The 12,066-nt window shown below is 39.3% G+C and overlaps 2 protein-coding genes across 2 annotated transcripts in view; one reads left to right on the forward strand and one right to left on the reverse strand.

Moving 5' to 3' along the window:
- The window catches only part of fancl (FA complementation group L), a 97,854-nt gene extending 86,306 nt beyond the window's left edge, over positions 1–11,548 (forward strand). Inside the window, exons 13-15 of the mRNA XM_048601310.1 lie at positions 4,454–4,570; positions 4,697–4,768; positions 11,302–11,548. Coding sequence (XP_048457267.1) covers positions 4,454–4,570; positions 4,697–4,768; positions 11,302–11,337 — 225 coding nt within the window. The 3' untranslated portion in view covers positions 11,338–11,548. The remainder of the gene's footprint in view (positions 1–4,453; positions 4,571–4,696; positions 4,769–11,301) is intronic.
- Positions 11,549–11,741: 193 nt separating this feature from the next.
- Positions 11,742–12,066, reverse strand: part of LOC109932321 (serine/threonine-protein kinase VRK1-like) — a 105,954-nt gene continuing 105,629 nt past the window's right edge. The window contains exon 12 of the mRNA XM_048600988.1: positions 11,742–12,008. Coding sequence (XP_048456945.1) covers positions 11,742–12,008 — 267 coding nt within the window. The remainder of the gene's footprint in view (positions 12,009–12,066) is intronic.

A 12,066-nucleotide genomic window follows, 5' to 3' on the forward strand; every position in this document is an offset into this window, starting at 1 on the left:
ATAGAGGCATGTTCTCCCCTGAAATTTTGCAGAGGTGCATGGAACCTACCCTCAATATATGATCTAGCCTATGTTTTCAATCAGGGCACTTTGTGAATGAGAAACAATAGTGGCAAGTTCCAAATCATCTCACTTGTTACCTGATTCTCCTCTGACATTATATTTCTAGTAAGTAGTTTCTTAGCCAAGATGTAAAAAAAGAGCTTACATTTATGTAGTGTGTCTTGTAACATCCGTGTGACATTCAATTATGATCAGCTGCTTCCAGTTGTAACCTAGTTGATGATATTACCAGACGAGTCAGATTCCTGACAGGGACGTGGCTTGATCGTAATTTTTGTAATCAAATTGGTCTTTTAATAAAATATAAGCATGCAATGTTTCAATCTTTGTTTTAATAACAAAACTAAACAGAAGTTTATTAACTACAGACACTAAGATAAACAAGAAACAAAACCATTCTATTCCCTTATAACACTGATTCAAAGATTTTTAAATACAAATTAGAAATAATCCAAGCACTCATTATAAATTGAACAGAAACAACAGTTTCGTATCGTAATCAGTATGCACTGGTATGTTTTTCAAACATCGTTGCGCTTCTTAGAACATCTAGTGCTTTGCCAACAGCAAAACACTGTCTAGCTCAATACCAAGGGAGAGAGATACTCTCTTTTTTTAATACTTTGATGGGCTTAAAGTAATTAAAATTTCAACTCATCTGCTGGAATTGTAGATAACTATTTCTTAATTGTTATTAGTATGCTTCTGACTTAGCTTCTTTCAAGTGCTGTCCTATCTCTCACATAGCTTTAATTCTTTTCTTTTAAAACTTCAAAAACTTAACCTCACTAGTTTTCCCAACTGTCAACTGTATCCCAACACTCTGGTCTGAAATTAATAATAACCTTTTATGCTAAGATAATTTCATTACTTTAAACTCCTTTATTTTGGAATGCTGCTGTAGCAGGTGTCACTGCATCAAAAGACTTCTCAGCACTTCAGCACTTGACACCTATTTCATAACCTCCCAGCGCAGAGTAAGTAAGAAAATCAAGTTTGGGAAGTTTTCCCCCAGCTCCTCTGAATTGTTCCCTAGAAACTTTGTGTAACTTTCTCTCATTTGGAATTATGGCTATTGTAACTTTTTAAAGCCAATTGTTAACTAAGTACAGAAAAAACGCATATGGTTCGGTTTGAATTCCAAGAACCCCAGCCTGCAGTGAAGATATTAAAATACATATATATCTCAGTTTCATTTCATATTCTAAAGTACTTAGTAGCAAATAAATTACTTTTTAAGTATTGCTGGGGAAAAAGAAAATAGACATTTTGTTGATAGCCCTGTTAAGAAATCAGTTAGGGGCTTTCTACAATTGTCGACTGCGAATATACCTTCCCAGTCAATATAGTGTAGGGATTCCGACACTTCCACATGCTATAGGATAGGCCTTATCAGCAAATTAGTAATTAGGACTGGAGCCATTTGTTCTTTCACAAACGTATTTGGTGACTGGGCTTCAACATCCATTCTCTGGTTCATTCTTCAGGGTAATGACTTGACCAATCAGAATTAACCTACCTGATTTAAAATTTAAACAGTGCTTGATAGTTGACTATCAGTCATGATTAATTGGTGTATTTTCCATGGTGATATTTTGATCAATTAGAGTGCAAATTGCCAACCAACTAGCCCGCCTGTCCTGTGCAGTATAAATGTTATTTTCCCTTCACTTTGGTATTTCATGCATGTTGTCCTGATGAGTGTAAGACAAAAAAGCTTCAACAAGATCTGTCTTTCAGCAATAATCAAGTTTTGTACTACCAATGACTACTTTCAAAGTCCTGTTAATTGTTACCTAAGACATGGCAGGGTAAGATCTGACAGGCAGTTATATGGACAATGAACAATTCTTCACTTTTTCTGATGTTGGTTGATGGATAAATATTAATCTGTAATTGAGAGGAGATCCCCTTCTTTCTTTGAATAATGACCTAGAATCTTGGGTCTACTTGGGAAAGCAAATGATACCTTGGTTTGATGTCTTAACCAAAACACATTAATGAGATATTACATCGAGGTGCACCTGAGTTAAATTAATTGCTTTTCACAGAAAATCTAGTCAAAATGTACACGGTCATAAATCTACTTGGATTATCACTTTCTTCAAAGAAATTGATGAGTTTGGTGAGGTCAGATTTCCTCTTCCAAGTTCCAGTTAATTGATGTATTACCTACAGATAATTGTCGAGATTATTTCCACAACCCTTTATTTGATGTGGATTGGAAGTAAGTGAGGTTGCCCAAGCTTGTTTTGTCATCCTATTTCAATATGGGTACCATGTTTACAATCCAAGGATGCTCTCTCTGTTCCCATTGACTTCTTCATTTTGATAGTCAGTACTTTAGAGCTCCTTGTTCATCACACTCAGCACTATGTAGGAGCAAATTGCTGCAGATGCTGGATTCTGTACTGAGACAACAAATGCTGGAGATCACAGTGGGGTCAGACGGCATCCATGGAGAGGGAGCAAGTTAACGTTTTGAGTTCGGATGACTCTTCATCAGAGATGAAGTGAAGTCTGGAGGGGGCAGCATTTATGCTTTGGTTGGGAGGGGGTGTTGGCAGTGATGGGGTGTAGAGCGCTGGTGGAGAAAAGATGTTGATAGTTCAGATTAAGTGATCAGAAATGTGAGAATGGCAAAACAATGGTGTGTCTAATTGCTAGACTGGAAAGAACAGACAGTCTCACTGGGGGGGTGGAGGGGAGAGAGGTCATGGTGACAGAAAATGTAACAGGTAAAGCTAAAAGAATGGGAAGAAATGGGAGTTGATTCACAATTTGAATGTGTTGAACTCAATATTGAGACCAGAAGGTTGTAAAGTACCTAGTTGTAAAGATGAGATGTTGTTCCTCCAGTTTGCGCTGTGATTCACTAGAACACTGCAACATGCAAAAGATAGACAATTGCGCATATGAGCATGACGCTGTGTGAAAATGATCAACTATGGGAAGGCTGGGGTCATGCCCATGTACAGACCAGTCTATGTTTGGTTCCTCTAATGTAGGTTAGGCCACATTGGGTGCAGCGAATACAATGTATAAGATGGAAGAGCTGCTTCACCTGGAAAGACTGTTTAGGCCCTTGGATGGAGAGCAGTGAAGAGGCGAAGGGGCAGATGTTGCACCTTCTGCAGTTACATGGGAAGGTACTGTGGGAAGGAGGGGTGGCGTTTGTGCTCAAGGAATGGACTAGAGTGTCCTAGAGGGAACAATCCCTGTGAAATACAGACAGGTGGAGTGAGGGGAAGATGTGCTTGTTAGTAGCATTCTGGAGTTGTCTGAAATGGCGGAGAATGATCTTTTGAATGTGGAGGCTGGTGGGATGAAAAGTGAGGACAAGGGGGATGCCATCATGCTGTTGTGAGTGATGGGAAGGGGCAAGGCCGGAAGCACGGGTGATAGGTCGGATGTGGTTGAGGGGCCTGTCAACCACAATGAGTGGGAAACTACGGTCATGGAAGAAGGAAGACATTTCAGCAATGCTGTTTTGGAAGGTTGCACCATCCAAACTGATGCGATGTAGACAAAGAAACTGGGAGAATGGGATTGAGTCCTTGCAGGACGTGGGGTGTGAAGGATTAAATATATGTCTGTGAATATATTTGTTTTGAATTGTTTTGTATTCTTTCTAGTTCTTCCATTTATTATCAAAGCTGTTAATTTTACCCAACATATCTTAAATTGGGGAGATTTTGTTGATCATTTTGTCACTTGGATGAAATAATCATTCAAATATTGACTGTTTTGTTGTCATTCAGCTTTGAGTCCATTTAGATTTTTCATAGTTTTCACCTTAATACTTACTGTTGGGCAAAAAAGTCTTTGACTTCTGTGGTTTTTATTTGTGAAAACAGACGTTTCCAAAAGTAATTCTTGGGAACCTGCAATGATTATGTTGGTGAAAAGCATATGAGCAAGCTGTAGTTACAAGGAAAAAGTTGGAGAAATTATTTAATTGAGGTGTTCTGCTTGTCCTCTAGGCAGAGCCCAAGTACTATCAAAATAAAAACCGAAAGAACTGCGGATGCTGTAAATCAGGAACAAAAACAAAGTTGCTGGAAAAGCTGAGCAGGTCTGGCAGCATCTGAAGGGGAAAAAACAGAGTTAACATTTCAGGTCCGGAGTTAACGTTAACTCTGTTTCTTCCTTCACAGGTGCTGCCAGACCTGCTCAGCTTTTCCAGCAACTTTGTTTTTGTTCCAAGTACTGTCAATGCTATTTGAAGTTTGTCGGAGGGAGCAGATATTGTCAGTACTTTTTAAACCTAATGTATGTAGAATATTGTGTTTAGCAAAGTGATTTTGTTCTTTGGAGTTTATAGTCCAGGCAGTGTAGATGAATTCTTAAAAGAAGCCCACTTTCTTGACTATATTTATTTATTTGACAGAGTTTCAGTATGGAATGTGGAATCTGTTATGCATACCGTCTGGCGTCATCCATACCAGATCAAGTATGTGATGACCCACGCTGTGGTCAGCCGTTCCATCAAGAATGCCTTTATGAAGTGAGTAGAATTAAAAACACATCTCAAAAAAACGAGTTATAACTTGTTTCTTTGTGTACTGCATTAAGCTTCTTAACATATTATCTGACACTATTTTGATAATTGTTGAAATGTTCAATTCTGCAGTGGTTACGAGGGCTGCCTTACTCAAGACAGAGCTTTAACGTCATCTTTGGTGAATGTCCTTATTGCAATAAGGTATGAACAGATTAATAATAAGCTAAGCAAGAAATGAGACAATTAGATTAATGAAAAGATAAACTGTATAAAAGAGAATGATCCATCTTGCCTCCTACTGAGCCCCCCAACATCACAGATGTTAGCCTTCAGCCAATTTGATTCACTGCACATGATATAAAGAAACATTTGAACTTATTGCAAATGCTATGAGCCCTGACAACATTCTAGCAATGGCACTGAAGACTTCTGCTCCAGAACAAGCACGCCTCCATGTGACCTGTTTCAGCATAGTTCCAACACTGGCACCACCTAGCAATGTAGAAATTATTCAGGTGTATCCTGTTCACAGAACCAGGTCAAATCCATCCTGGCCAATTATGACACAATTTCAATCATCAGCAATGTGATGGAAGGTGCTGTCAACAGTGATATCAAATGGCACGTATGTAACAATAACCTGCTCACTATTGTTTAGTTGGACTCATCCAGGCCCACTCAGTGCCTTCCTTCATTACTAACTTGGTCCAAACATGGGCAAAAACATCAAACTCCAATGAGGATGACTGCCCTTGACATCAAGGCTACCTTTAAACGAGTGTGGCATCAAGGAGCTCAATCAAAAATGGAGCCAACAGGAAGCGGGGAGAGAGCTCTGCTGTTTGTTGGAAATCCATCGTCTCAGTTCCGGGACATCACTGCAGCAGTTCTTTGGGTAGTAACCTAGACCCAACCAGCTCCAACTGCTTAATTAATAAACTTTCCTCCATTGTAAAGTCAGAATTGGGGATGTTCAGAGATGATCACACAATATTCACCAAATTTATGGCTCTGGATGCTGAAGCGGTTGTCCCCACGTGCTGTAAGAAATGGACAATATTCAGACTTGAGCTGATAAGTAGCAAGTAACATTTGTGCCACGCAAGTGCCAAGCAATAACCATCTCCAACAATCTCCCAAATCCTATTTTTAATATTCTGGGGGTTCCTATTGACCAGAAACTGAATTGGACCAGTCATTTAACTACTGTGGCGACAGGAGCAGGTTGGAAGCTGGGAATTCTGCCAAAAGTAAGTCACCTCCTGATTCCTCAAAGATTGTTCATCATTTGTGAGACACAAGTCCCTGGGTGAGCGCAACTCCAGCAATACTCGGGAAGCTTGACACCATCCAGCACAAATCAGCCCACTTGATTGACACTCCATCCACCAATTTCGACATTTTCTCCCTTCACATCCAGGGACAGTGGCAGTATTGTGTACCATCAACAAGATGCATTGTAACAACTCATCAAGATTGGCTAGACAGCCCTTTCCAAGCCCGCAATCTTTACTACCTAGAAGGATAAAAGTAGTGGGATACATGGGAATACTACCCAAATGCAAGTTCCTCTCTAAGCCACATACCATCTGATTTGGAACTATATTGCTAATCCTTCACAGTTGCTGAGTCAAAATACTGGACTCCCTCCCTAACAACATTGTGGGTGTAATCAAATACATTGCATCAGTTCACAAAAGTGGCTTGCCATCACCTTCTCAAGGGAAATTTGAGAAGTGAAATAAATGCTGGTTTGGTCAGCAACACCCTCATCCCATGAATAAATGAAAAAAAAACTTCCTAATTAATGTGCCCAAATCATTCTGTTTTAGTAAGTTTGTCCAAAGAACGACCTAAAACTTAGTGTAAAATTTCTGTTTACATATACCTAACCTGGAGCCATACCTACCTGGAACATGCACCCATCATTTTCTGTTCATTAACGTGAATGAAAGCAAAAATGTGGGCTTCATCTGCATGAATGGTTTCAGTCATTAAGTGCTTCTTGTTGTCAAGGGTTCTATATCAAGTGTATAAAAGTGGAAAATTTTGTGTTTTAGTTCCTAGGCTTTTCTGTGGAGTGGCCATTTCACTCTTTGTCACAAAAATGGTGAAATATAGACAATTGTGATATTGGCCTAGGTGGAAATTTTCACAGGAAGAACAAGGCTAAAGTGAATGTCCTGATGAGAATTGGAAAATAATCACCTGAAAAGCATATTCAAAGGATGTGTTCTTCACTTTTTAGCTGTTTATAAATATTTAACATTATAAATACATTTCTAACATGTCACAGTATTGATCTATTATTAAAGATGAATGCTTAGCCTTCAACTCTAAAATGCCAGGAATGCACCTTGAAATCTCAAGAAAGATATCCCCACTTATTGTATGCTCTGCTTTCAGTTCATTCCTCTCTTGCTGTATACAGCATGTTTATATTATGATTTTGCATGGTAGGGGAAGAAGTTGGTTGCTTATTGAAACTTACTTTCTGTTTAAAGACAATACTGATCAGTATTTGATCAGTTACCTAAAAATGGAGGAAGCTTTGGTTATTTAGTATATCTACAAATGTTATAGAATCACTACAGTGTGGAAACAGGCCCTTCGGCCCAACAAGTCCACACTGACTCTCCTAGCATCCCACCCAGACCCATCCCCCTATAACCCACCTAATCTACACATCCCTGAACACTATGGGCAATTTAGCATGGCCAATCCACCTAGCCTGCACAGCTTTGGACAGTGGGAGGAAACCGGAGCACCCGGAGGAAACCCACGCAGACGCAGGGAAAATGTGCAAACTCCACACAGACAGTCACCCGAGGGTGGAATCGAACCCAGGTCCCTGGCACTGTGAGGCACCAGTGCTAACCACTGAGTCACTGTGTCGCCCCCAAATTATTATCCATCTGCAACTCTAGATTTTAATCTGCTTTCTTGCTGTGCAAACGTCTGTTGTCTTAATCTACAAAAACTTGGACACTTTCCATTTGTATTTTATTTGCATGTTGACTTGGTATTGCTTTCTAAGATGAATGTTGAAGGTGTATGGAGAATGAGAAAGACAGTGCAGTTGGATCAGCTGGTTTATGCAGAAAATGTGCAGCTTTTGCTTTTCATTTTCTGTTGTAATATTCAATATTTTCATAACTTTGAACAACACGGCCCAGCCCGCAGCACTTGTACAACTTCTGTTTTAGCCAATTAAAGTACTTATGGGATTTTAAAACAACAAAAATGGCTAATCAATTCAATTAGATGAACAAAGCAACCATTTTTGTGGTTTTTTTGTGTGATGTTATCACAGAGTCATGCAGCACAGGAGAGGCCCTTCAGTCCTTTGAGGCTGTGGCGACCAATCTGTACTGATCTCATTTTCCAGCATTTGGCCCATAGCCTCGACTGTTAATAGACTGCAACTGCTATCCAAGTACTTTATAAAGATTGAGGTTTCCTGCCTCTACTACCCTTCTCAGCAGTGTAATCCAGATTCCCACCAACCTCTTCTTTTTTTAACCTCATATTCCCTCTAAACCTGCCCTTCACGTTATAATTATTCCCCTTCTTTATTGACCTTTTCTCCCCTTAGTTGAGCTGCTTCCTATTCTCGTGTCCATGCTATTCATAATCTTAAACACCTCAACCTTCTGTACCCTAAAGGAAACAATCAGAGCTTATCCAGCCTGTCATAATACCTAAAATACTCCATCCCAGGCAATATCCTGGTGAATCTCTTCTGCACACCATCCAGTGCTATCACATCCATCCCAGAATCTGATGACCAGAACTGCACGCAGTACTCCAGCTGTGGCCTGACAAAAGGTTTATAGAGCTCCAACATAACGTCCCTGCTCTTATAATCTGTGCCATGAGTGATAAATGCACCTGTTCCATGTGCCTTCCTAACTATCCTATTAACCTGTCATGACACTTTCAGGGATCCGTTGATCTCAGAGCTTCCTAGTATCCTGCCATTCATTGAGTACGCTCTTGTCTTGTTACTTCTTCCAAAGTGCATCACCTTACACATCTTGGGGTTAAATTCCATCTGCCACTGATACGCCAATCTGACCAACCCGGCTACATCTTCCTGTAACCTAAGACTATCTTCCCCACTACTAACGACACTGCCAATCTTTGTGGCATCTGCAAACTTACTTATGAACCATCCCAACATTCTCATCTATATCATTCACATATATTATGCATAATAAGGGACCCAGCATGATTCCTGTGCTTTGCCACTGAACACAGCCTTCTACCACAACCCTCTATCTCCTGCCACTAAGCCAGTTTTGAATCCAACTTGCCATGTTACCCTGGATCCCATGTGGTTTTTACCTCCTCCATCAGTCTCCCATGTGGAAACTTGACAAAGGTTTTCCACGAATCCATATAAATATGTCAACTCATGAACACATCTGATCACTTCCTCAAACATTTTCATCAGATTTGTTGGGCTTAATCTCCCTCTGACAAAGCCACACTGACTATTCCTGATCAAACCTCACTTCTCAAAGTAGGGATGAATTCTCCAGAAGTTTCTCCAATAGTTGCACTGCAATTGATGTGAGAGTTGCTAGTTTGGAATTCCCTGGTTTATCTCTAGTAACTTTGGGACATAGCTCCTGTAATTTCCACCCTCACTTCCCACAGCAGCCTGGAGTACAACAAATCTGGACCAGGGATTTGCCAACTTTTAACCTCACCAAAACCTCCAATAACTCTTCACTCATTTCAATCTGCTCAAGAGCCTCGTAGTCCCTCTTCCTGAATTCTGTATCTATGTCCTTCTTCTCCTGAGGAAGGACTGATAGAAAATACTCATTTAACACCCTGGCAACGTCCTCTGCTTCCACACACACAATACCTTGTAGGTCCTCAATAGGGCCTACTCTTTCCCTGGTTATTCTCTTTCCCCTTAATATACTTATGGAATATCTTGAGATTCTCCCTAATTTCACTCCCATGTTTCTTCATGCCCCCTCCTTGTTCTCCTAATTGCTGGCTTAAGTCTTCCCCTGCACTTTCCATACTCCATTAGGGCATGTATTGATTTGCTCCCTTTGTATGTACTAAAAGCCTCTCTTTTCCTTCCTATCCCATCTTGAATGTTCTTAGACATCCAGGGTTCTCTGGCCTCTTTGCCATTTTGTTTCATCCTGAAGGGAACTTTATGGGTCTGTCGTCTCCCATTTCTTTTTCAAATGCCTCCCACTGTTCTGGAAAAGATTTTCCTACAAGTATCTGTTCCCAGTCTACTTTGAACAGATCCTGCCTTGTTTTAATTAAAATCTACCTTCACAAATCCAAACCTTTTTTCACAGACCATCTTTTTCTTTTCTATAACAAACTTAAAATGTGTTCTCATCACTTTCACTAAAATACTCTTCCACTGCCACCTTGACCACATGTCCAGCTTCGTTCCCCAGAATTAGGTCCAGCATTGCACCAACCCTTGTTGGACCTTCCACATGTTGACATAAAGAGCTCAGTTGAATACATTAAGAAATTCATCCCCTCTAAACTCATTACACTATTGATTATTCAAATTAATGTTGGGGAAGTTGAAATCCTCTAATATAATTACCCTGTTATTATTACTTTTACATCAAGAAATGTGATTCCTGTTTTTATTCCTAATCTGGACCCATAAAGCCTCTTTCAAAGACTGTTCCAAGATGATGTCCTCCTTTACTGTAGTCACTAACTCCTTAATTAATAATATGAGACTACTTACTTTTATACCCTCCTATTCTGCTTGAAGATTCTATACCACGGAATGTTGAGTTGCTAATCCTGCCCCTCTCTCAACCACACCTCTGTGGCACCAATATCGCTTGAAACTCAATATGGTTTGAAACTCAACATGGCTGAACTCCTGCCTTGGTTCCTTTACTATAATATGCTTTTGCCCCTATTGTACTAATGTTGTATCCCTTCCCTCTGCCAAACTAGTTTAAACTCCTCCAAACAGAACCAGCAAACCCACCCACAAGGATGCTGGTCCCATTCTGGTTCAGTTGCAGACCAATTCACTTGCACAGGCCCTAGCTTCCCCAGAAACGCTCCCAGTGCTCCAGGAATCTAAAACCCTCCCTTTTTGCACCAACTATTGAGACTTGTACTCAAGTTAAATGACACAGCTTTTTAGTTGCTGTTAAACACATCTTGCCATTTTTAATAAGTGCAAAGCATTTCATAACCAAATCTTTTCCACCAAATCCAAAGAATTTAAATACAAATAGTACCTTCGTAGTCAATCTTCAGCACTTCCACAAGTGGTTTACATTTGTGTAACATAAAACTATGATCTTGCTTGCTCCTTTATTAGTAATTATATTTTTGCCAAGTTTTTAAAAGGACTGCATTTTGTAAGTTTTACACATTCTTTGAAAGAAGTTTAAGATTGCTTGGAAATAAAATATAGTGACTGTAGAATGCTGTATGCTTGTTAATCAAACTATAAGCAAATAAACAGACTGCAATTCAGAGTTTAAATTTCTTATTTTAAAAGTTAGCCGTTTGTCAATACATTATGAACAAGAAGATTGACGTTTTTGGCATGATATCAAGGACTTGTTTTATCCGGAGTTCAAATTACTCTACCCAGACAAATCAATTAGTTTGTCATACAGCAAATCACCAGTCCTTAAAGATGAAATCATTATCACATTATTTTGTTACTGTAAAGTTTCCATTCTTAATTTTACTTGCTTTTTCTTTAGCCAATTACCGTAAAGATGACTATCAAGAAATCCTAACCACGGAAGAGTGAAGATTCCTCATATAGATATTTGTAAACAAGATGTCTAGTTTCTAAGAAGTTGACACCCAATGTACATTAAGATGATTAACCTTGTATATCTGATGGTTGACAACCTTGATTTGGTGAACACTGATCGCAAACACTAATTAACTGCAAATAGTCAATAAATTCTTGTGATGAAAAGAATTTCAAAAGCCCATGTAACAAAAGCTGAATCAGATTTATTGTCACCATAAATAAACTGATTGTCTAGAGTATAATATTTTTAAAACTGTTTAATGTTGCGAAATTTAGTCTGTTTATTCAGTAGTTTTATGCAAAGACGCAGTTAAACCATCTGCAAAGTTAACTTGTTACATGGCACAGAAACAGTGACAGCAATGATAAGTTGTACAGTACTTAAAAAAACATGATTACTAGGATTATTGATACTACCAAGACAAGAACTGCAGAACCATACTGTAAGATATCGAATTTTACTTGGATTTGATTCTGGAACTTGATAGAAGGTACTGTTGGGCCAATCATTCTACTTTCCTTCTGAACACTCATCATGACCACTGGTTTACTGTACGTGAGCTGAGGTCCTATTGGAAGTTCAGTTGGACCAATTATTCGTGCTTTGTTCTGAACAGTCATTGTGACTTCTGGTTTTCTAACCTTGACCTGAGGTGCTGTTGAAGATTCAAATGAACCAGTCATTCTTGATTTGTTCTGAACAGTC

The sequence above is a fragment of the Rhincodon typus genome, chromosome 9 (assembly GCF_021869965.1).
Source record: "Rhincodon typus isolate 14 chromosome 9, sRhiTyp1.1, whole genome shotgun sequence".
Lineage (NCBI taxonomy): Eukaryota > Metazoa > Chordata > Chondrichthyes > Orectolobiformes > Rhincodontidae > Rhincodon > Rhincodon typus.